We start from the raw sequence: 26417 nt of genomic DNA, 5'->3' as shown, positions 1-26417 counted from the left end.
CATACTTTTTATAGATTTGTAGTGGGAACTCCATCTCGTGTCCATGGTCCTTTGTAAAGATCCTATTTGATTGACCCCTATTCCTGTGTCAAGCTCTCCCATTTCAACCTCTCTAGCAATTTCAGCTGCCTGGTTTTCTAGCAGCTCATCATTGCGTTTGGGAGATGAACTAACTATATTTACTATAAAATTGGCATGCTAAAAAAAATTATGGACCTCATGTACCTCCCTTGAAGCAGCAACAAGAGCTAATTGGAGTTGATGAGCTAGACAATGAATATAATATGCATATGGGCACTCTTTCAGAATTATAGCTTTTATCCCATTCCACTCTCCCCTCATATTGCTAGCCCCGTCATATCCTTGGCCTCTAATATCTTTCACATTCAACCCATTATCGACTAGGACGACAATAATTGTGTTCTTGAGAGTTAAAGCACTAGTGTCTCTAACATGAATAAGATAAAAAAAGTTCACTTATCACCCCTTCTATGTTTGCAAATCAAAGAATTACTGGCATCTGCTCTTTTTTAGACTCATCTCTACATTCATCAACCATGATAGAAAACTTGCTATTACCAAGTTCCTCATTAATTGAGGTCTTCACTTTTTCAGCAAATATGCTAGCAATTTCCTTTTGAATAGTTGGTGAGGAGTACTTTGCGTTTTTGGAGCATTATGTACAACTTCATGTACATCCTTATTATAAGAAGCCAAAAGCTTAATCATTTCCTTGAAATTACCTTGGTTCTTGGAATCCAGAGATTCATCATTTCCTCTAAAGGGACATGCTTGGAACATTAACCACCTGATGCAATCAACATAGAATAATTATTAGCCATCTAGTATTCAAAAATTATAAATGATTCGAATTAAATTATTCTTGCTTACCTCATGGCATCAATGGAAGTCTTTAGCCTTAGTCTTGCATCAAGAACCATCTTCTAAGTTTGCTTTCTAATAACCTCATCAACATGATTTATTTTATTTTTCAGTTTTTCATAACACCGAACTGCAAAATTGTGAGCTGAATGGGGATTACTACCCATATGTGTGAGGAAAGCACATTCTTTTCCATTTTAACCTTTTTCCGCTTATCAAATCCTTTGACCGTGATAGTGTGTGAACCACACTTTCCAATTGCCTTCTTCGAAAACAAAAAACAAGGCAAGCAATATGCACGATTTGTTAGAGTAGAATATTCCAACCAGAAATGGTTTGTGAACCAATCACTTTGAAATCGACGACGGCCAGCCCCTGTCCCATTAAATTCATACGCATGTGGTTGTAATATTGGTTGATAAGCCCCCTTAGATGTATAAAAACGCCTAGCAGCATCATACTCATCAGGAGGGAGTTGCCAAATTTGAAGACGTCTCCCAAGCTCTCGGACATAACTTGTGGTTATAATTGTAGCTTGTGCGGTAGGTTCTAACATGGGAATATCATGATCAGTTTGAGCATCATCTTCAGCATGATTAGGCCGATCATGTTCACTAGGTTCTGATGGCTGAGAGTTTGAACCAACAGGTTTGAAAAATTTATGAATCAATTCTCTCTTCCTCTTCATGTCTACACAAGTACATGTAAATAAATGAAAATATTATAAATCATGATTAACCCTGTCTACAATTTTAAATGACATGTACTAATCTAATCTCATGTGAAAATAATTTACCTTTTCCCTTTGTGTTATTGCCACTCATCCTTGTGTACTCGTCTGTCCGTCCACCGCAACTGCGTGTCGGCGCTGGCTGTCGCAGATCGCAGGCTTGCACATGCTTCCCTTCTCCACTTTTGAAAGAAGAGGCGGTGTGCCGGCTGATAACCCACAAGTATAGGGGATCGCACAGTTTTCGAGGGTAGAGTATTCAACCCAAATTTATTGATTCGACTCAAGGGGAAGCGAAAGAATATTCTCAAGTATTAGCAATTGAGTTGTCAATTCAACCGCACCTAAAAGATTTAGTGTCTGCAGCAAAGTATCAGTAGCAAAGTAGTATGATAGCAGCAGTAGCAACAGTAACTAGTAGCAGCAAAGTAACAACAGTAGCAATAGAGTAACAGCAGCAACAGTGACAGCAGTAACGACAAATTGACGTAGCAAGGACCAGTAGGAAAAAGCTCGTAGGCATTCGATCGATGATGGATGATTATGTCGGATGCTATTCATCATGTAACAGTTATAACACGGAGAGATATGTAACTAGCTCCCGTTCGTCAATCTAATATAGGCATGTATTCCGTATGTAGTCATACGTGCTTAGGGAAAAGAACTTGCATGACATCTATTGTCCATCCCTCCCATGGCAGCAGGGTCCTAATGGAAACTACGGGATATTAAGGTTCTCCTTTTAATAAAGAACCGGACCAACGCATTAACACTTGGTGAATACATGAACTCCTCATACTATGGTCATCTCCGGGAGTGGTTCCGCCTATTGTCACTCCGGGGTTGCCGGGTCATAACACATAGTAGGTGACTACAACTTGCAAGATAGGATCTAAAACACACATATATTGGCGACAACATAATAAGTTCAGATCTGAAATCATGGCACTCGGGCCCTAGTGACAAGCATTAAGCATGGCAAAGTAGTAGCAACATCAATCTCAGAACATAGTGGATACTAGGGATCAATCCCCGTCAAAACTAACTCGATTACATGATAGATCTCATCCAACCCATCACCATCCAGCAATCCTACGATGAGATTACTCATGAACTGTGAAGAGCATCATTGAATTGGCGATGAAGGAAGGTTAGTGATGACGATGGCGACGATCTCCCCTCTCCGGAGCCCAGAACGGACTCCAGATCTGCCCTCGAGATGAAGAACAGGAGGTGGCGACGCATCCGTATCGTAAAACACGATGAAATCTTCCCCTTGATTTTTTTCCGGACGAAACGGACTAAGTAGAGCTGGATTGAGAGGCGGTGGAGCTTTGTGGGCCCCACAAGCCTGCCAGGGGGCCCGCGCCTGGTGGGCTTCTGGGCGCACAGCTCCACTTCCTCCGCTGATTCTTGCGCCAGTATTTTTCATAAATTCCAGAAAAATTCTCCGTAAATTTTCAGGTCATTCCAAGAACTTTTATTTCTGCGCAAAAACAACACCATGGCAATTCTGCTGAAAACAGCGTTAGTCCGGGTTAGTTCCATTCAAATCATGCAAATTAGAGTCCAAAACAAGGGCAAAAGAGTTCGGAAAAGTAGATACGACGGAGACGTATCAACTCCCCCAAGCTTAAAGTCTTGCTTGTCCTCAAGAAATTCAGTTGACAAACTGAAAGAGACAAAAGAAAAACTTTGACGAACTCTGTTTGATCTTGTTGTTGCAACTATGTCTAACTCATAACCAGAATTTCAGCAAGATCACAAGCAAATGACATCTAGATCTCATGGTAAGCTCATATCAATGGCATAATCAACTAGCGAGCAAATAATAATAAGTCTCAAATGTCAACACTTCAATCAAGACAATCATGAAGCAATACGAACATATGGTATCTCCCTAGCTCTTTCTGAGACCGCAAAACATAAATGAGAGCACCTTCAAAGACCAAGGGCTGACTAAACATTGTAATTCTTAACAATGAAGATCCAATCACAGTCATACTCAACACAGTTAAAAGCAATGCATAAAAATGACAAGGTGCTCTCTAATTGGTGCTTTTATAAGAGGAGGATGACCCAACAGGAACATTAAATAGATAGGCCCTTCGCAGAGGGAAGCATTGATTTGCAGAGGTGCCAGAGCTCAAGCTTTGAAAACAGAGATAATAAATTTGGGTGACATGCTTTCATTGTCAACGCAATGACTAAGAGTTCTCACCGTCTTCGACGCTACACATGCTATAGGCGGTTCCCAAACAGAAAAGTAAAGTTTTGACTCCCCCACCACCAATCAATCACATTCCACGACTAGCCGAATCATCGGGTGCCGTCCATACCAACATCAATCGAGGGGGAGTTTTGTTTGTAATTATCTTTTCGATTTGAGCATGGAACTCGGAATTCCAATTACCGGCCCCTTTCTCATGAACGATAGTGAATAAACACATATCGAGGATAACACGCCTAGCATGGAAGATACTGATAGCCCCCTGTCACCACATGAGCGGTTCGGGCATGCAAAACAGATTATTTCTTGAAGATTTAGAGAGTGGCACATGCAAATTTACTTGGAACGACGGGCAGATACCGCATATAGGTAGGTATGGTGGACTCATATGGAACAACTTTGGGTTTATGGAAGTGGATGCACAAGCAGTATTCCCGCTTAGTACAAGTGAAGGCTAGCAAAAGACTGGGAAGCGACCAACTAGAGAGTGACAACGGTCATCAAAATGCAATGAGATTAACTAACATTGAGTGCAAGCATGAGTAGGACATAAATCACAATGAACATGAATATCATAGAGGCTATGTTGAGTTTGTTTCAACTACATGCGTGAACATGCGCCAAGTCAAGCCACTTGAATCATTCACAGGAGGATACCATCCTATCATACTACAACACAGTCATCTCAAAATTCATGTGGGCATCCAAGACAAACCATCATAAGCTCCTAGCTAAGTAAGCATGGCATCAACAACTATGATCTCTAACTTGTCATTGCAAACATGTTTCTCTCACAACAAAGCTGAATCAGGCACGATGAGCTAGTCATATTTACAAAAACAAAATAGATCGAGTTCATACCAGCTTTTCTAGGCTCAGTCACTTCATCATATATCGTCATTATTGCCTTTCACTTGCACTACTCCCATAAGTGCCTAGAGGCCATATTACGCATCAAAACCACTTGGGACCAGCTAGAATTAGCATGCAAAGCTCAAGAACATGGTCACCAAGGCAGCAAAAATACGCGAAGGATAAGGCACTAGAGCAAAAACTAATTGGACCAATGGAGGAGTCACTTACCAAGAAGTAATTTCCCCAAAATAGTTCAGAGAATGGTGCTTTGAGCAAGGAGATCGAAAATCCCAGCAAGAGGAGCAAGAACACGGGTTTGAGTCGCGAAACGATTTTTTCTGGAGGTAGGAGAGGCAGATGAGAGCTAGAATGAGTGGAGGGGGTGCACGTGGGCCCCACAAGGCAGGTAGGCGCGGCCAGGGGGGTGCCCGCGCCTCCAGGGCTTGTGGCCCACTGGTGCAACCCCCAGACTAGCTCTTCGTCTCAGTATTTTTCAAAAATTCCAGAAAAAATCATACTTGATTTTCAGGACGTTCGGAGAACTTTTATTTTCGGGGTACTTTTCTATGGGACGCTAAAACAGAAAACAGGGAAAACTAAACTAAATCTATCATTTTTCTTCTAAGCAACCGAAGGTGAAAGCTTGGAACAGAGGTTTGTGACTCCTCGATTCATCCATCTCATGGTCATCGAAAGAAATCCGTCGATGAGGTTGATCAAGTCTCCTTGACAAACTTTTTCGAATCGCAAAAGAGAACGGAGAATTTTCGAATAGTCACTAGGCCACCTCAATGGGGATGTGTATCTCCCCAACAAGCAAATCATACTTCATCTTGACAGGAGGTATAGGGCATTCAAAGCTCCCAATAAGAATCGATGAAGTTTTTTCGATAGCATTGATGCAATGTACTCGATATTGTTTCTTAGGAAAGTGCATCTTATGCTCATTACCATTGACATGGAAAGTGACATTGCCTTTGTTGCAATCTATAACAGCCCCTGCAGTGTTTAAAAAGGGTCTTCCAAGGATGACCGCCATGGCATCATCCTCGGGAATATCCAGGATAACAAAGTCTGTTAAGATAGTGACATTGGCAACCTCAACAGGCACATCCTCGCAAATGCCGATAGGGAAAGCAGTTGATTTGTCGGCCATTTGCAGAGAGATTTCAGTGGGTGTCAACTTATCCAGTTCAAGTCTACGATAAATAGAGAGAGGCATAACACTAACACCGGCTCCAAGGTCGCATAAAGCAGTTCTAAAGTAGTTTCCTTTAATGGAGCAAGGTATAGTGGGCACTCCGGGATCACCTAGTTTCTTGGGAGTTCCACCCTTTAAAGTGTAATTAGCAAGCATGGTGGAAATCTCAACCTCAAGTATCCTCCTCTTATTAGTCACAATATCTTTCATGTACTTAGCATACGGAGACATTTTGGGCATATCTGTCAAACACATTTGCAGAAAGACATGTCTAATCATTTCAACAAAGCGCTCAAAATCCTCATCATCCTTTTCCTTGGATGGTTTGGGAGGAAAGGGCATGGGTTTCTGAACCCATGGTTCCCTTTCTTTACCATGCTTCCTAGCAGCGAAGTCGTTCTTATCATATCTTCTATTCTTAGGTTGTGGGTTATCAAGATCAACAGGTTCAATCTCCACATCCTTTTCATTGCTAGGTTGAGCATCTTCATGAACATCACTATTGATATTATCATTATGCTCATGTTCATCACCAGATTGTGTCTCAGCATCAGAGGCAGAGACATCGTTTGGACTCTCAGGTGTAGCAGCAACAGGGTTGCTAGTGTTCCTATCATCTTTCTTCTTCTTTTTAGGATCTTGTTCAATTCTCTTAGGATGACCCTCAGGATACAAAGGTTTCTGGGTCATTCTACCGCCTCTAGTAACGACTCTAACAAAATTGTCATTCAACTCATTGAGCTCATTTTGAGCCTTAAGTACTTGTTCTACTTGAGTAGTAACCATAGAGGCATGTTTACTCATGAGCTTAAGATCATTGACATTTCTGTCCACACAAGCACTTAAATGACTAAGCATACGAGCATTGTGTTCCAATTGTCTGCTAACATAATCATTGAAACTCTGTTGTTTGTCAACAAAGTTATCAAATTCATCGAGGCATAAGCTAGCAGGTTTATCAAAAGGAATATCACTCTCATCAAACCTACGCAGAGACTTTACTTCTACTACCCGTATCGGGTTATCAAGACCATGGATCTCTTCGATAGGTGGTAGATTTTTGACATCTTCAGGTTTAATGCCTTTCTCTCGCATAGATTTCTTAGCTTCTTGCATATCTTCAGGACTGAGGAATAGAATACCTCTTTTCTTCAAAGTTGGCTTAGGAGGTAGTTCGGGAATAGTCCAAGCATTCTCATTGCACAAGATATTATTCAATAGGATCTCAGCTTGTTCTATAGTCCGTTCCCTAAAAACACAACCAGCACAACTATCTAGGTGGTCTTTGGAAGCATCGGTAAGTCCATTATAGAAGATATCAAGTATTTCATTCTTCTCAAGAGGGTGATCACGCAAAGCATTCAGTAGCTGGACGAGCCTCCCCAAGCTTGTGGGAGACTCTGTTCTTCAACTTGAGCAAAGTTGTATATTTCCTGCAAGGCAGCTTGCTTCTAATGGGTCGGGAAATATTTTTCAGAGAAGTAGTAGACCATATCCTGGGGGCTACGCACACAACCAGGAGCAAGAGAAGTGAACCAAGTCTTAGCATCATCCTTTAGCGAGAAAGGAAACAACTTGAGGATATAGTAGTGGCGGATCTTTTCCTCACTAGTGAATAGGGTGGCTATATCGTGCAGTTTGGTAAGATGGGCTACAACCGTTTCAGACTCATAACCGTGAAAAGGATCTGATTCGACGAGAGTGATTAACTCAGGGTCGACAGAGAATTCATAATCCTTATCGGTCACAAAGATAGGCGAAGTTGCAAACTTCGGGTCGTATTTCATCCTAGCGTTCAGAGATTTTTCTTTCCACTTGAGCAGTAATTTTTCAACATCATAGCTATCCTTACACGCAAGAAAGTCCTTGCTACTGCAACAAAAGACCTTCCAACGGCGCCAGAAACGTGCTGACGGGAGACTGTTCTTGTCTTGGTACTCCTCAGCAACGGCACCAGGAATCCTTCTGCTATGGCTACGCCTTAAGGGACTTCCTAGGCAAATATGCAAAGGATTTCCCCCTTGGCCTTGGAGCCTTGCGTTGGTGTTCCCTCGAAGCGGAAAGGGTGATGTAGCGCAGCGGTGGTAAGTATTTCCCTCAGTTTGAGAGCCAAGGTATCGATCCAGTGAAGGAGTATCTCAAGTGCCTGCAAAAACACAAAAAGCTTGCTCCCAACGCTATGAAGGGGTTGTCGATCCCTTATAGATTGGTCGCCAAGTGAGAACTGAAAGCAACAAAGTAACAAAGCAAAGTAAAAGCGAAAGTGGAAACGATAGGTGTGAATAGACTCGGGGGCCGTAGTGTTTACTGGTGGCTTCTCTCATGAAAGCAAGTAGACGGTGGGTGAACAAATTATTGTCGAGCAATTGATAGAACCGCGCAAAGTCGTGACGTCATCTATGGCAATGATTATATCTATAGGCATCACGTCCAAAACAAGTAGACCGATACTTTCTACATCTACTACTATTACTCCACACGTCGTCCGCTATCCAACATGCATCTAGTGTATTAAGTCCAAAAGAACAGAGTAACGCCTTAAGCAAGATGACATGATGTAGATGGACAATCTCATATCTACGACAAAGCCCACCTTGTTACCCTTGATGGCAACTACACGATGTGTGCCTTGCTGCCCCTACTGTCACTGGGAAAGGTCACCACACGGTAAGAACCCAAAACCAAGCACTTCTCCCATTGCAAGAATCATAGATCTAGTTGGCCAAACAAAACCCAAGACTCGGAGAGACTTACAAGGATATTAAATCATGCATATAAGAAATCAGCAAAGACTCAAATATATAGCATAGATAATCTGATCACAAATCCACAATTCATCGGATCTCGACAAACACACCGCCAAAGAGGATTACATCGGATAGATCTCCATGAAGATCATGGAGAACTTTGTATTGAAGATCCAAGAGAGAGAAGAAGCCATCTAGCTACTAACTACGGACCCGTAGGTCTGAAGTGAACTACTCACGAGTCATTTGAGGGGCGATGATGTTGATGTAGAAGCCCTCCAACTCCAAAGTACCCTCCGGCAGGGCACCGGGAAGGGTCTCCAGATGAGATCTCGCGGAAACGGAAGCTTGCGGCGGCGGAAAAGTGTTTTCGTGGATTCTCTGGTTTTTTCTGTATTTTAGGAAATATATATATATATAGGCGAAGGAGCTAGGTCAAGGGGGCGCCAGGGAGGCCACAAGCCTGCTAGCCGCCGCCCCTAGTGGCGGCTACAGGGCTTGTGGGCTCCCTGTAGCTCTCCTGGCTTGGCCCACAAGCCCCCTGATCTTCTTCCGTTCGGGAAAAAATTATTTCGGGGATTTTATTCCGTTTGGACTCCGTTCTAAAATCAGATCTGAAAAGAGCCAAAAACACAGAAAAAACAGGAACTGGCACTTGGCATTGAATTAATAAGTTAGTCCCAAAAAAGATATAAAAGGTAGATAAAACATCCAAAGATGACAAGATAACAGCATGAAACCATCAAAAATTATAGATACGTTTGAGACGTATCAGTCCTCAGCTATCTCTCCCTCCATAACATAACGCTCAGGCATATCACACAATTCATTTCTAGGAGAGCTAGTTCTAGCAGGCAAAATAGCAGGTTCTACTTCAATAGTATCAGCAGTTTCAGAAGTATCATCACATCTAGCAGCAACTCTAGCAATTTGTGCATCAAGGAATGCACCTAGTGGCAAAGTAGTATCAAGCATAGCATCATCAGGCAAAGCAGTATCAAGCATAGCATCATCATAAGCATCATGGACAACAGAAGTAGCATCATCAAGCACAGGCGGCATATCAAGATTTCTAGCAGGAGATGGTGTCGCAAACTTACTCATAACTGAAGGTGAATCAAGTGCAGAGCTAGATGGCAGTTCCTTACCTGTCCTCGTAGTTGAGGGCAAGACTTTAGTTCTTGGATCTATCGGATTCCTCATAGTGACCAGCAGACGTAAATCCCAAGTGATTCGGAGAATATAGTTGTGCTTCCCCGGCAACGGCGCCAGAAAATAGTCTTGATAACCCACAAGTATAGGGGATCGCAACAGTTTTCGAGGGTAGAGTATTCAACCCAAATTTATTGATTCGACTTAAGGGGAAGCGAAAGAATATTCTCAAGTATTAGCAATTGAGTTGTCAATTCAACCTCACCTGAAAGATTTAGTGTCTGCAGCAAAGTATCAGTAGCAAAGTAGTATGATAGCAGCAGTAGCAACAGTAAACAGTAGCAGCAGTAGCAACAGTAAACAGTAGCAGCAAAGTAACAACAGTACCAACAGAGTAACAACAGCAGCAGTGACAGCAGTAACGACAAAGTGACATAGCAAGGACCAGTAGGAAAAAGCTCGTAGGCATTGGATCGGTGATGGATGATTATGCCGGATGCTATTCATCATGTAACAGTTATAACACGGAGAGATATGTAACTAGCTCCCGTTCGTCAATCTAATGTAGGCATGTATTCCGTATGTAGTCATACGTGCTTACGGAAAAAAGAACTTGCATGACATCTATTGTCCATCCCTCCCATGGCAGCGGGGTCCTAATGGAAACTACGGGATATTAAGGTTCTCCTTTTAATAAAGAACCGGACCAACGCATTAACACTTGGTGAATACATGAACTCCTCATACTATGGTCATCTCCGGGAGTGGTTCCACTATTGTTACTCCGGGGTTGCCGGGTCATAACACATAGTAGGTGACTACAACTTGCAAGATAGGATCTAAAACACACATATATTGGCGACAACATAATAGGTTCAGATCTGAAATCATGGCACTCGGGCCCTAGTGACAAGCATTAAGCATGGCAAAGTAGTAGCAACATCAATCTCAGAACATAGTGGATACTAGGGATCAATCCCCGTCAAAACTAACTCGATTACATGATCGTTCTCATCCAACCCATCACCGTCCAGCAAGCCTACGATGAGATTACTCACGAACGGTGAAGAGCATCATGTAATTGGCGATGAAGGAAGGTTGGTGATGACGATGGCGATGATGTCCCCTCTCCGGAGCACAGAACGGACTCCAGATCTGCCCTCGAGATGAAGAACAGGAGGTGGCGGCGCCTCCGTATCGTAAAACGCGATGAACTCTTCTCCTTGATATTTTTCCGGACGAAACAGACTAAATAGAGCTGGATTGAGAGGCGGTGGAGCTTTGTGGGGGCCCACAAGCCTGCCAGGCGCGACCAGGGGGGCCCACGGCTGGTGGGCTTGTGGTCTCACGGCTCCACTTCCTTCGCTGATTTTTGCACCAGTATTTTTCATAAATTCCAGAAAAATTCCCCGTAAATTTTCAATCCCGATCCAATTATTACACTCACGGCCTGATTACGCTGTAGGATGGGCTGACCGGCTGAGTACAAGATAATGACACCGGCATGAGCTGTGTCCGTCGGCCTGCACTAATGATTAATGATTATGGACTACGTGTACTACATCTACATGGGTTATACAAAGGCCTACCTGGTTGGGGGGGGGGAAGCATCATGCAGCCCAGTACGAACGTAAGAAGACACAGTCATATCTGATCGATATATGTGGTACGACGCGATTGTGTGGGGGGGGGGGGGGGGTCTCGCCCCCTCGTGCCCCCCTTAATCCATACCTGGGTGGCGCCCTAGGCAAAATCCCTAGGGTTGACCGGCGGCTGCCCAAGAGGAGGAGTCCTCCTCCAATTGGGTTTGGTGGAGGCGCTAGGAGGATCCCTCCTCCTATTCGGACTCCTTCCCACGTCCTCAGTTCAGGCGCATAGTCCTTCCCGAGGTGGGTGCCCCCCCCCCCCCCCCGGTGAACCGCCGGAACCCATTCATCACTTCTGGTACGTACTTTACCAGTAACGCCCGAAACCTTTCCGGAACCCGTTTACCTCTTTTCTATATATCAATCTTCATTTCCGGACCATTCCGGAACTCGTCGTGACGTCCGAGATCTCATCCGGGACTCATAACAACCCTCGGTCACCAACATACATAACTCAACTATATCGAGACATCACTGAACCGTAAGTGTGCAGACCCTGCGGGTTCGAGAGCTCTGCAGACATGACCGAGACACTCTCCGGTCAATAACCAATAGTGGGACCTGGATGCCCATATTGGCTCCTACATATTCTACGAAAGATCTTTATCGGTTGAACCTTTATGTCAAGGATTCAGTTAATCCCGTATGTTGTTTCCTTTATCAATCGGTATGTTACTTGCCCGAGATTGGATCGTCGGTATCTGCACACCTAGTTCAATCTCGTAACCGGCAAGTCTCTTTACTCATTCTGTAATACAAGATCCCGTGACTAACTCTTTAGTCACATTGCTTGCAAGCTTGTTGTGATGTTGTATCTACCGAGTGGGCCCTCAGATACTTCTCCGTCACACGGAGTGACAAATCTCAATCTTGATACATGCCAACTCAACAGCCACTCTCGGAGATACCTGTAGAGCACCTTTATAGTCACCCAGTTACGTTGCGACGTTTGATACACACAAGGTACTCTTCCGGTGTCAGTGAGTTACATGATCTCATGGTCATAGAAACAGATATTTGACATGCAGAAAAACAATAGCAATAAATTGACACGATCACATGCTACGTTCATAGTTTGGGTCTTGTCCATCACATCATTCTCCTAACGATGTGATCCCGTTATCAAATGACAACTCTTGTCTATGGCCAGGAAACCTTGACCATCTTTGATCAACGAGCTAGTCCATTAGAGGCTTACTAGGGACATTGTGTTGTCTATGTATCCAAACATGTATTTGAGTTTCTAGTCAATACAATTCTAGCATGGATAATAAACGATTATCTTGAACAATGAAATATAATAATAACTATTTTATTATTGCCTCTAGGGCATATTTCCAACAGAAACAACACCGTTTACTATCCTTCCATCCACGCTTTGCCAAGTTATCCTTGGTCAAGATCACTTCCTTGGGCACAAACCACATAAAGACCTTTATTTTGTAAAAGGACCTTAATTTTCCGTATATGAAGCGACTTAGGGATTGGACCTGTGTCTATCAAATCCACATACTTAGATCTAACCGAAAATACTTCAAGAGAGATTTTGGTGTCTTTGGCCCTTGATTTTCCCCTCAACTTGAGGGTTTTCCATGTAAAACTGCATGTGTTCGCCTCTGTTGATTTTCAACTATTGTTATGTGTATTTTTGCTTGACATCAAACAACCTGGGATGGATGTTTGAGGTGCAGCGTCGTTGGAGAAACTTACTGAAGAAACTTAAATTTCGCCCTTTTAATAGATGTGATGATGTGCACCAAATTCATGTTAGTTGCGTAGTTGTGATGATGAAGTTGCTTTATTTCCATGTAAATTTTGCTTTCATGGCTGTGCACCAAATTCGAGTTAGTTGCGGAGATGTGATGATGAAGTTGCTTTATTTCCATTGTGCATTGGTTTAGATCACCGTGCGCTAATTCCTAACAACAGGGGTGATTCCAATGTAGAACCTATGGGGCAGCTGCCCGCACTAAATTTTCATCGCCCTTTTAATATGCCAAGCTAAATTCTGATTTGCCCCCACTTAGCAAAGAAAAAATTCCTTATTTGACAGATCTTTGCCCCCTCTAAAATTTGATCTTGGGTCCGACCCTGCCTAACAACTACCTCCTTGAGTCGTCTATTTCCCAACACAGAGCACTGGAGTGAGGTCGCATTGCCTCCCTGGCAGCGTCGAGAGAAGCACCTGCGAAGTTGTGTTGGCTGAGACATTGGGCTTGGTGGGTGAAAAGCAGCCCAACTATTGTGCAAAAGCAGCTGTTCTTTTCAACGAACAGGTAACAACTGTCCAGAGAGAAGCCAACAATATTATGATTTACAAGCACACCGTACAAATCATTCATCCCCTTCAAACATGTCATGTTACCTACCATATAAGTTACTATGCTCTAATTGAAGGCAATGAATACAATTCGTGTGCCACCAAGCGACCATGAAATTGTATCTTTAAAGTGCATCGCCCCATTCATGAGTTATCACTCAGACCATTTCAAGCAAATGTATACGTGCCTTCACTCTCGAGCAATAATAACAACCAATCTTCGCGAAATCATCATCTTCTGCACACAATCTAGATTTTTTAGAAAAAGAGAAATATCCCCGGCCTCCGCATTAAAACGATGCATGCAGCCCCTTTATTAATGAAAGCAACAAAATAGTCCACGGTTGAAAGCCATTTTAGAGAGAGCTGCAGAATCATCCAAAAGTACATAAAAATACTACAACCGACGAAAATAGGACTAGATGACTAACCACCTATCATGTTATTGGACCGCCATCCAACCCGATTGTAGTTGTCCCGAACTACCATCTTTCATCGGATAGATCCAGTAACTAATTAAAGGCTCTCTGGCTTCCGCAGGAGTGAGTAACGATCACATACGGATCGAAGCAGTTGCTCTGTATATGACCTCACCTCTGTGAGAGAGTTGGCTGGTTGTTGAGCTTCGAGTGATGCTGTTCATCTCCAAAAGTCAACCGTTCAAATTCCAGATCTATGAATTCTTGATGCTGGTGTTAGCATACACGATGGTCAACTACGTAGAGGTGCCATATCTAGCACATTAAATAATGAGCTACACCAAAGTAGTACTAGCTTTGGATTTCCAAATTTGTCGCTGATATGGAATTCTCATTGTTGCCTGTGCTACCATCTTGTTCTTCTTCTTCACGAATTGCCATCAACGACACTCCAGTTTTGTGTGCAACTACAAGCCTGATATATAAAAGAACACATGCTTTACTGATCTAGAATCATAGGAAAGGAAAAGGATGTAAATGACCACAACATTCATATAACTAAGCATGCTACCAAGGGGCAGTAAACTTTTTAATAAGAACTGCAAATATTGATTACCTTCCTGACCCCACCAAACATGCGAGACCCACAACCCATCCACCGTCACGAAAGTTGTGTATTCTCTTGAGCCTGGGGAATATATGTGTGTGTGTGTGCAATGTCATGTATAGATGTATGATGTTCTCAAATGGTGTGTCTGTGTGTGTGTGTGTGTGTGTTTCATAAGGACATGCTCTAGTGGTTACCTGAAATCATATGAGCTCCACGCGTGAACATCACCATCTTTTGTACCTGTAATTAGAACCGGAAGATTGGGATGGGAAACGACCTGAAAAACCGCAGACTCGTGTTCGAGTGTATGAATGCACTCCTCCTTCTCCATATCCCATATCTGATTTGAAAAGGAAAAAAGTAACAAGGCACAGATATAAAAGAAATGCTAGATGGATATATTGTATTAATGTACTTTCCAACATATATAATAGGCGACCTTGGCAGTCGCATCCCAAGAGCCACTGATCAAATACTGCCGACCACCACGCGTGAAAAAATCCAGGAAATTCACAACATGCGAATGCCCAAACAGAGTAAACTTGGATTTGGGAGAATCAAGACTCCAAACCTGAACACCAACCATAAGAACTTCGAGCCAAGGTATAGTAGAAAATGAAACGTACTCCACCTTCATCATTGAATCAAAGATTGCTTTGCTTAGCAAAGAAATAAGAGAGAGGAAGAAAAACCTTTATTGTATTATCATGCGAAGCACTTGCAAAACTGTTGGTGTCCTCCGGGTTAAATTTTAGGGCCATGATGGCAGCCGAGTGTTCTTCAAATGTCTGTATGCAATGCAAGTCCCAAAGCTTTATCTCCGTAGCACATCCTGACAGCACATACAGCTGGGTTGGATGAACGGCTAATTTACACCAAACGTCTGCACGGTTCTTAGCTCTAAAACTCGTGATCATAAGCATTTCCTGTTCGTAGTTGTACACATGGACGACACAGTCAGATGACACTGCCACAAACCACCCCCTTCGTGCAATGAACTTAACATCCGTAACTGCAGTGAGAACGATCATCTTATTAGCATATCAGTGTACATATGGTGGAACAAAGTTATGTCAACAAGGAAGTCAGAGAGCTTGCCAGGTTCTGCGGAGACCTTAGTCAAACCGATCACTTTCTGCCAGTAAACATAACTGAGTAACTTGTTAGTCCAAATTGTCCAATGTAAGCAAATATGGCATAAATACACACTGAATAACTTCTGAAATACTGCCACGAGAAAACAGTGGGTAAAAACATTTGCCATCTACCATCACCAAACAGTAACGTTCTTATGAATAAAATGTTCTTATGAATAAAATGCTTGGGCTGTGAGCATTTAATGTAGAGGGCACGAGGTAATAAATTTGTTTCTTTGTCTTAAATAGTAACTACCGAAGCAATATAGTAACTTGCCTGCGTGTCATAGTTCCATGTCTGAACATTCCCAAGTGAGGTACCCACTATAATCCTGTACGATATATGATCATGAGAAGGTATTAAATGCAGGATAATCGCATCTAGTGCATTCACTTGAAAAGAGGTTTAAATAAATATTCAAATAACCATATTATTCTACGCACTTACAACGGCTCTTTCTGATTTGCATCTATGCAATAGATTTTCCCAGCTTTATCATCTATGATCTGACCAAGCAAAATTCATGTGAACATTTGAGAAACCTCCACCAAGATGGAGGATCTAGGAAGAGAGGAAATTGAAAACCCCAAAACCAATACCTGTATTAGAGGTGGCATTGTATGCTGCGTCGTTAGTGCATCAAAGAAGAAAAACAAAAGGAAGCATCAGTACAATTCACTAAAGCATCGGTACAAGAAATTCAAAATATAAGTCACAAGACCACAAAATTGTATTTTTTTTGTGTATATTGTATACTATGCTTTTTGTTTGTAGTTTTACGTATATAGTAAAAAGTATTTTTTTTTATGATCGATATATATTTTCTTACATTCTCGTTTGACTACCGACACACTTTTTTTTACAACAGTTAAAAAGTTATTGTTCACTTGGGTGATGAATAGTCTGACCCTACAAATATAAGGGGACTACTGTGATTATATTGACGTATCAAGATGACTAAAAAAGAATATGATCTAGAAGTTTATTAATTTGGCGTTTTAATAACAATCAAATATCATTTGCGCTGACCACTAATTAAATAGACAAAGTCGTGTAAGTTAATATTCTTAGGATGACCCACCTCATTAGCATCAAAAACCACATCCAAATGCACATCATCAACCATGGTGTCTTCCTCTTTAATGAACATGTTTGTAGTTATATCCTCAACTGCAAGGCCATCAATCATCACTTTGGTGCTCCACACGGTAGATTCATTGGCACGATCTCTGCCCTGCGGTTGCAATATCCAACATTACACTTGGATGGTGGCGTGATAATGCCTTCATGCGGCTGTGTGCAGTATGCAAGGGGGCTTACACCCCTGGTAACCAATAATTCACATATCCCCACTGAACAAAAATAGGTATTTGAAATATCGAACCCCGAAAGTTGTAGTTTCCCTTTCTGGCATTTCTTTTCATTATTTTTCTGACGTTGTTTGATCTTACTTGCACTAGTATTCATTACACAGAGGTTTCATTTGTACTAGATGATAATTAACTAGACAAAGCGTTGCAAAAAAGGTTTCGTTCTTAGTTTAGCAATCCCAATGGATGTATCACGTGTTGATGCACACACACAACTGATGAGAAATGTCAACAAACAAAATTCTGACTTGTGATTTGTGAGCAAGAGTTAAATTTCTTCTTATTGATTTAATACTTCATGAAAAAGGGAAAGAAGTGTAAGCTAATCTAATCTACATATAATAGGACTACTGGTTATATACATTGTGATATTAAAATAATTAAAGAATCAATTTGATGGAGATGTTTATTAATTCGGCTCTCTAACTACAATTGGAGATAAGCTTTGCAAGTTAGTATTCTTAGCCAACTCACCTCACTTATTTTATCACTTGCTTCTTGTTGCTCACTTACATCGAAAACCACATCCAAATTAACCTCATCAACCACATTGATTGCCTCTTTGATGAACATGTTTTTAGTTATGTCCTCAAATGCAATACCATCATTCACTTTGGTGCTCCACACAACAAATTCATTGGTACGCTGCATATCTGTCGGCGCATTCCCTTGCGCCTGCAGTGTTATTTCAATGTTACACTTGGATCGCGGTGGCATAATGTCTTTCTGCGGCTGTGTGTTGTATGACTTGGGGCTCATATTTTGGACATTGAAGGCAATGTAAGAGTCCGTCTCATTGGTTAGTTGAATCTCGCAGGACATTTGTTTGTTAAGGGCAAAAGGAAAATGTAGTTTGAGTGGCTCAATTCCAAGCATATCATCCTCCTCCAGGCAAGAGCTTATCTACAAGAAAAGTGCAGGACATATATGTATTCAGTACGATAAAGATACATGGCCAGGGACATTCAATAGTTTACCTTCCCAAATGTATAATCATTGGCATTGTTGATTTCCCCATTTACAACCTCCATGTGTCTGATGTCATTTATTACATCCCATATAAAGGGTCGCTTGGATGGTTCACGTTCTTGGCAGAGTAACCCAATTTCGATGCATCTTGCTACTTGTTGGTAAACCAGTGGTGTTTCCTTTCCTGATTTTTTCCATCTGTGCCTCCATCTCCTCAGTACCTGTCATACCACAAAATATGGCATAAATAAAATAAATCAAAGTGTTTTAATAAAATAACCTCAAAACTGATGGGACATGATGACTCGTACCACAAAACCCTTGTATCTTTCCCCTCTACGCATAGTTAAATGCAGGTGTTGGATGCCTAGGATCGATGCAAAAAGACTATCATCAAGCACATAAGCTCCTAATGTCTTTTCCCAAATCGAGCATCCCATGTGTTCTTTTTTGCTTCAAGAGAGATGAAAAAGGCTTGATACTCTTTTTTGCTTCAAGAGAGATGAAAAAGGCTTGAGCATAAAGAATCATGGAGATAAATATGAATAACCGTATTTGGTGCTGGTGGGCGCATACTGGCCGGGCTTCGGGTGGAGGGCCGGATGGAGGCGCATGCGGGGTGGCTGGTGGTGGCGGGGGCCGTGGCCAGATCTGTCCTGCGGGCGCCCCTCATGGCGAGGGCCGTGGGCGGCGTGGGTTGGTTGCTTCTGCTCCGTTCCGGCGTGGCGGTGGCTCCGGCGTGCTGGCTCGTGGCGGCTTGGTATGATGTGGTCGGGTGGCTGCAGGTGGCCAGGGGCCGCTGCTCTGGCGGCCGGCGGTGCCTGATCCGGTCGTTGTTCTTTGTCCTTCATTGGTGTGCTTCTCTCCTGCGGGTTCCTGGTGGTGCCGGTGTGGTCGTGGATGAAGCTGGTGGAGGAAGATCCAGATTGGGGAACCCCTTGGTCGGCCCGGGCCGGCCACGCCGCCGATGATGCTCAAGGATGTCACTTTTCTTCTTGGCGACGTCGGTCTATGTCTGCTCCTCCACTTCCCACCTCCCTGGCTCTCGGGTGAAAACACTAACTCCGGTGGGCGGCGGCGATGTCCTTGATGCCGTGATCTTCCTAAAGGCGCCGCCTTGAGGGCTGAGTCGTGGCGGGCACTGTGTGGGTCTTTGACGGTTGCTAGTGGTGGCACAGCTTCGGGGGAAACCCTAGGATCTGGTCTTCCAGATCGGACGATCGCGGTACCGTGGTGCCATTTCTCTCTTGGGAGCATCGTTTGTGGAGCGGTGCTGGATGACAGAGGCAGGAGGTAGAGCGGCTTCGTCTTGCACGGAGTTTTGGTGGAGTTTTCAAGTCATGCCTCGCCGACAGGTGCTACGCTAAGTCATGCCTGATTATCGGGTGCTACGCACGATAGTTCTTCCAGAATCTTCGCGTCTGAACGAATGAGCGCAGGGCGGTGGCGCCGTTTGGGCGTCGTGGTAGCGTAGAAGAATGTTCAGATTGGCAAGGATGATACGGATCTCTCTTCTGAAGATGGGTCAGTGGGCCGATGATGATGGTGGCTTCTAAAACGTGTGTGTGCGCCGCACCAGCACTACCAACATCTGGTGGCAAGTGTGTTTGATCCAAATTTTAAGAAAAGACACCAATTCATAAAAGAAACCCGAAGGTCATGCAAGAGGATAACCACAATTGAAGCTATGGAACATCTTTCAGACACCAATTCAAAAAAGAAACCCGAAGGTCATACAAGAGGTCATGTTTAAGCCATCCGTCCACTTACATCCTTGCAATCATCCCCAAAATATACAAATTTTTGACGGCAAGACGTCGAACTTTTACCCACCTCGGCGGCTTAAACCTAGTTAAATTTTCCTCTCATATCATCATTCTCATTAATGCACCACAGGCGGGACCTTATGTCGCCCCTAGTTCCTCAATTTTGACTTGACTATGTAGAAATGACTGACCCAAATCATGCATTGATACATACCGGTGCCACATGGCTTAAATATAAATGTTTCTAGCCATCATATGAAGGTACCATGTGTTGGAACCAATTTAAAATGATGGTACAAGTGATATGGAACTCAATATGGCCGGTTGCTATAACTCTAACTTTTCGGTGGTGTGCTTGTTTTCGAGTAAGACCATCTCGTTGCTTATATTTTCATTCTAAACATATTTTTATACTAGATAATCCATCCAATGCCGTAATGTGCAAATTAAGTAGGACTATTCAGAAAATGGTAACCAATATGCAAGGTAGAAAATTAGGATATTTCTAGAAAACAAGATTGTCTGCATGTCAAGATAGAACCCTCTTACAGTATTGCTATTATTGAGGATCGCCTTTCCTCCCGTCACTAGCTCGATGATTATTTTGCCCAAACTGTACATGTCTGATTTGAATGACATATTTCCTTCTGATATGTACTCTGGAGCACAATATCCTCTGTCAAAAAAGTCGGTATTTCAATGTATTACAACATCATAAAATGTGAGAGAAGATGTTGGGAAATTATGTTGTTTTGATGCATAGCTTACAGTGATCCGAGACGGTCTTTATTCATGGTTTTTGACTTTTCATCAAGTCTTGATAAACCAAAATCTGTGATTTTCGGCACCATATCATTATCTAGTAGTATATTGTCAGGTTTCAAATCCATATGATATATGTGCTTCTCCGTGTGTAGATGATGCAAACCTTCACAGATTCCTCTAATTATTCCATAGCGTGTATTCCATTCCAGTCCTCTTAATTCATCTACATAATGCAAAAAGTAACAGGGAGCCATAAGAGTATCCATCATTGATTTGTGCATGCGCTAAATTGCATTATGAATGATATCAACATCATGTGTAGTATATATATGAATTCTTGATGGCGGAAAAACGATAAATAAGTAAAGATAAGAGCTCTGTTGCATGCAAGAATGACATACCAGTAACATACTTTTGTAGACTTCCATTGCTGATATACTCAAAGCAGAGTAGTCTTTCTCTTACTTCAGCATAAATATGTTGTTTTGATCCTGCAATTTGTATGGCTGTCTGATCTGTGCTAGCACAGAAGCCAAGAAAGCGTACGACATTTTTGTGTTTAATGTTCAATAGGGTGTCAACTTCTCGATAGAATAATGTCTCATTGATTGAATGACAGTTCCTTATCCTCTTTACAGCAATGTTCCCATTACGAAGAACTCCCTGTTTAACTTCTCTTGTGAGCATCCAAAACGTGTTTAGCTGAATTTGAAGATGCTGTGCAAGAAACATAATAAAGAAGTTTGGGATGCAGCACCCGACGGAAAACTTTTTTCTTGGAGAGCACACCTAATGTTACAGAACACTGGCACCACCACACATGAGCATATATGCTATGAAAAAGGTTTGAGGCTCCATTTTCCGAATTAACGTTGGATACTATGTTTCGATCCTAGGAATAGAATTCCATAATATACGACACAAAGTGTATACCCAGTTGACTGACTTCTATATACTGCTAGAACCAGGTGGCATCTTGCAGACGAATGTAACACCAATATATACAATGGTATTTACTGGTTGGCAACACCGGTTATTAACATTTTTTAGAAAAGGAGGTCAAACCCCGGCCTCTGCATCACCGGTTATTAACATAGTCTTGCTAACTTGAGGACTGCCCAAGTCAATATAACACTTCCAAGTGCGATCTCTAGATATCATATGCCTAATTTTGTGGTTAACAAGCAATTTACCTTATAAACCGTTGCAAATCCACCGTGGCCGATTTCTCGATCGTCCGAGAAATTTGCTGTGATATCCTTCAAAAGTGTGAGTGATAGATTTGTCGGCTTCTCTGTTCCATCAAGTATGCGCTCCAGGACCTCACGATCCATGTATGATGTATCTGATGTGCAATCAGTTTGACAGTGTGCAGTATCAACACTAACAAAAAGAGGTTTGTTCCATATCAGCGTCATTTAAGGCAGCATATGGCAATTTCAGAACAATATTGTCTACAGTAAATAATTCGTGCACCAACCAACATTTACGACAACCGTATTCTACTTCCTGTAATCTTCTTTCAATGAAATAAGGAAACACAAATGTGCAGTGCAATAGTGGGCGCCTGAGTTTATGCTTTGCATACTTATGCATTTTAAGAAATCTATTCAAGATTATTTTTGTGTATCATGTTAAATCTTATGCACCCGCAATCAAGGGCCGAGGCAGGTCCTGCACAAAATCCTGTAGAAAGCCCTAGGGCAACGCCCAATGTCCTCTATAAAGCTATTCTAAAAAAACATGAAGTTAGCTATATAGTTGGGCTAACTCCTAAACATGCACATAAAATAAAAAGTTGTTGCCTTGTACTATTCATGAATAAGTAAAAAATAATTGTTTTAGTGCACTTCAAATAAAATAAAATAAGATTTGTGAATAGTAGGAGAAAAATAAAACAACTCTCTACCGAAGACTTATTATTGGCGGTTTCTGACCTTTGTTGTGCTCACTATGGAATCAAGTTAGTTATGGGAATTTTACTTGTTCCACTAAGCCGGCCACGAAAATCAATTCCAAATGCAGCTAATGTAAGCATTCCCTAGATATACAATATTCAGGAGCCTGAACTTTCAGATAAGACAACTAATTGCAGTCTTCCTTTTTCCCTTTACATCTTAAGTATTACTCCATCCGTCCCATATTAACTGTTGTGAAACAGATGTATTTAGACATATTTTAGTGCTAGATACATCCATTTGAGCAACAGTAAATATGGGATGGAGGAAGTGCTTTCTTGGAGTTAATCCTTTCAGCTTGTGGGTGATAATACGCCTTCGTCCGTTTTATCCGATGTATCCTGATTTTATATCAAATAAAAACCACCACGATGGCATTCCCTCAAATAAAAAACTTTATAGGACTTGGAGTTTTAATCACAAAGTTTATGCTTCTCCTTAACATGTTCTTCACAAAGCCATCAATGGAAAATCATGGTGCCGGTAAAAGAGAGGCGATCATGGTGTTGTTGCCCTCGAAGATCCACATCTTGCTATATGTGCCGAACCACTCAAGTGGACTGAGACGGTGTTAGCTGATGGAAGTTTGTTGAGAAGATGATCCCTTGTTTGGTGTTGATCATAGAGTAGTAGTCATGCTCTTTTATTTTGTTTTGTTTTTGGTATGTTGAACTTCTCTAAGGCTGGTAATCCGCTCAGGCAATCTGGCTGGTTCAAGACATGTTTTCTCATCCTTGCAAGTTTGTGACAAACGTGCACATTTTGTGCAAGGTCATAGAATTTTTACTCTTGAGGATCCTGCACTTTTGAGATAAGAAACTAATCACATTCTTCCATCTTTCTTGGAGTGTTAGCTTTCTAGTAGTTCGGGTTTTAATTGCAAGGTTTATGCCTCGCCATGTTCTTCAAATGGGAGGAGGTAAGGGTGCCGTTGCTCTCTAAGATCCAGAAACTGATATGCCTTACAAAGTTACAAATCAGGTGGACCAAGAGGATGTTGGCTGATTGATGTCAGTTGAGCTGAAAAAGATGCTCTCCTGTTTAGTGTTGATCATAGGGTAGTATGCACGCTCCCTTTTTTTGGTCTCCATTTTATTATGCTGAACTTCTCTGGAGCTGGTAACCCTCGGAGTCATTCTAGCTTTCTACTCCCTCACCCCGAAAATACTTGTCGGAGAAATGGATGTATCTAGACGTATTTTAGTTCTAGATACATTCATTTTTATTCATTTTTCTGAGAAGTATTACAACCATTTCTTCAACAAGTATTTTCAGACGGAGGGGGGTATAACACTGGACGGAACAATCACTTTTCTAAGTAAAATATGTAAATATGATGTTTCATATAATATCTGTCACTTAAGCACCTTTTCGAATGAAATTTGTCATTGGAAACAATAAAGGTACTGCAGTGTTTTCTCGGAGAATATCTTGTTGCTTTCGCATGCCTTATACTGTAGAAGAAACACATGTACATGCTAGTAAACAAATACATATCTGGTTCATAATTAAAAACCTACTTACAAGTTGTGTTTCATTTTTTTCAGATATGAAGTGCCAAGATATAATTTAGAAGAACATATACAAACTGTAATAGTTGACACCAAAAATATTTGACAAGTAAAGGGTTGGAGTACTAACCTGGAGGCTCAATCAGCCATGATGGGGCTTGCTACTAAAGAAACATCCAAGAAGAGGGGAACAGCAAGATGAGACAGGATCCACCTACCAGCAGCTAGTTGGGGTTATAGTCTTATAGAAAGAGCCATTAAGTGTGGGCGATATCACGTGTGTGACTAAGTCCAAATTTGGATGTAATTAAAAGGACTGAAAGACTTACCGTTATAGAAAGATAAGGTCCTTTTAGCAGTGCATGATGCATCATCCTTATCACAATTGTTACTTTTTGTAACACTGGGCATTCTAGAAACTAGTACTTGAGCGCTAAGATTTGTCAACATTCTAGATTTCCATAACAGTACTGGATATTCTAGCTTTCTATAACAATGGTAAATTATTGATCTCGGGATACACGTGAACCGGAAAGAAGGGAATATTCCTATCGAGATCAAATTGAGTTGGCGACTTCTTTTATGCCTGATTAAGAAAAAAATGCACTTCTTCTGTTCGGGTTTATTAGTCTTCGTCGTATTTTAGGCCAAATTTTCACTGCAAATTTATATGCCAAAACAAATATTGTTGGATTCATATATTTGAAAGTAGTTACCAATGGCACTACTTTTTGTTACATATAAATCATATTTTCCAAGTTAAATTTGTGATCAAATTTTGACCTGAAATACGAAGAGACTCTACTTGGTCGTTGTGCCAGTTAATAAATTATTTATTCCTAGTGCAAAGATCATGGTATTGGGTGGAGGTGGAAGAAGACATCAACGACGGATGATCGCAGCACCAGTTAAAAATTTATTAATTTGTAGTGCAAAGATCATGGCATTTGGTGGAGGTAGAACAGTCGCAGCAATATCCTTGGAGTCAATGCAAGTCACTCTTTTCTTATTGGACCGTACTAACTGGTGATCGTTCCAATTACAGGGACAAATACAAATGACTGGTCCTCTACCCGATCGCTATCCTATGTCCGGCGCATGCGCATGCATGCCAACTGATTTTCTCCCTTCTCCCGAAAATGACATGTGCCAACACTGAACCACTTGGGTCTTGGATGCATTCCTTTCTTGTCACAAAAGAAATATGAAAAAGAAATAAAGAGGTAGAAGGAGGAATTAAACGCATGTCTATTGAATAGCTACTAGACAAATAACCAACTCAACCATCCTTATTTGTTGTCCACCATACATAAAAAAGGGTATTTGCCCTTCTTCATCCTACCATATCAGCAAAAAAGTTAATTTTTGCCTTGATAACTTTGGCATGAGCAGCATCATAACTATGACATGAGCATCCTGATAGCTTCAACATGAGCCGTCTGGTAGCTATAGCATGATAAAACGGGTAACCATAGCATGAGAGGACTGGTAACTTTACACATAGGTTATTGGAGTATGTTTCAACAACTTTTTACCCCCTGGTGGAAGTTACCACACTGTTTGAACGCAAGTTATCAGATTTGAAGTTCCTAGATTACCATGTTATTTACACATAAGTTAATGGGGACATGTTTCAACAAAAAAAGAATCTCCGATCAAAGTTACCATGGTGTAAGTTATCAAGTATACAGTGTGTTACTATGCATACTAGTTACACAGAAGTTACTGGGTATGTTTCAAAAACTTATTTTCCCCGGATCAAAGCTACCATGGTTTGCACGTAAGTTATCATGTCTGCAGTGCTTAAATTAGCATGCTATTTACATGAAAGTTACTGTCGTACTTTTCCTTATTTTGCGGGTAACCACATGGTATGTTTAAATATTTCTTTTTTGGGGTGACAGTAAGTACAATGTTTATACGTAAGTTATCAGGTTCATTGTTCATGAACTACCATGCGAGTATGTATAAGTTACGAGTGTATATTCCAACAACTCCCCAAGTGAAAGTTAATATGGTGCTTGTACGTATGTTATTGGTTTGTGGTGCGTAAATTACCATGTTGATTAAATAGAGAGTTATCGGGGTATATTTGAAACAATGTTTGAAATCAATAATTATGCACTAATAAGAAGAGATAAATTGTCAA

General features: G+C 41.6%; 2 protein-coding genes across 2 annotated transcripts; both read right to left on the bottom strand.

The window, feature by feature from the left end:
* Positions 1-14009: 14009 nt before the first annotated feature.
* On the bottom strand, positions 14010-15787 carry LOC123412674 (putative coatomer subunit beta'-3). Its single transcript, XM_045105618.1, has 5 exons — positions 15485-15787; positions 15232-15363; positions 14987-15132; positions 14799-14870; positions 14010-14657 (listed from the first exon to the last, which is right to left on the bottom strand). Exons 1-5 carry the CDS (start codon positions 15713-15715, stop codon positions 14534-14536), a joined length of 705 nt encoding a protein of 234 aa, XP_044961553.1. The 5' UTR covers positions 15716-15787; the 3' UTR covers positions 14010-14533.
* Positions 15788-15896: 109 nt separating this feature from the next.
* Positions 15897-24476, bottom strand: LOC123412413 (cold-responsive protein kinase 1-like). Its single transcript, XM_045105353.1, has 11 exons — positions 24399-24476; positions 21993-22182; positions 21201-21462; positions 20803-21022; positions 20584-20710; positions 18277-18489; positions 17774-18202; positions 17011-17163; positions 16529-16552; positions 16377-16435; positions 15897-16260 (listed from the first exon to the last, which is right to left on the bottom strand). Exons 2-11 carry the CDS (start codon positions 22131-22133, stop codon positions 16170-16172), a joined length of 1719 nt encoding a protein of 572 aa, XP_044961288.1. The 5' UTR covers positions 22134-22182; positions 24399-24476; the 3' UTR covers positions 15897-16169.
* Between the last annotated feature and the right edge of the window lie 1941 nt (positions 24477-26417).

Source organism: Hordeum vulgare, chromosome 7H (assembly GCF_904849725.1).
Source record: "Hordeum vulgare subsp. vulgare chromosome 7H, MorexV3_pseudomolecules_assembly, whole genome shotgun sequence".
Classification (NCBI taxonomy): domain Eukaryota; kingdom Viridiplantae; phylum Streptophyta; class Magnoliopsida; order Poales; family Poaceae; genus Hordeum; species Hordeum vulgare.
Note: the sequence above shows the minus strand (reverse complement) of the source record. Positions and strands in the feature narration are given on the sequence as shown.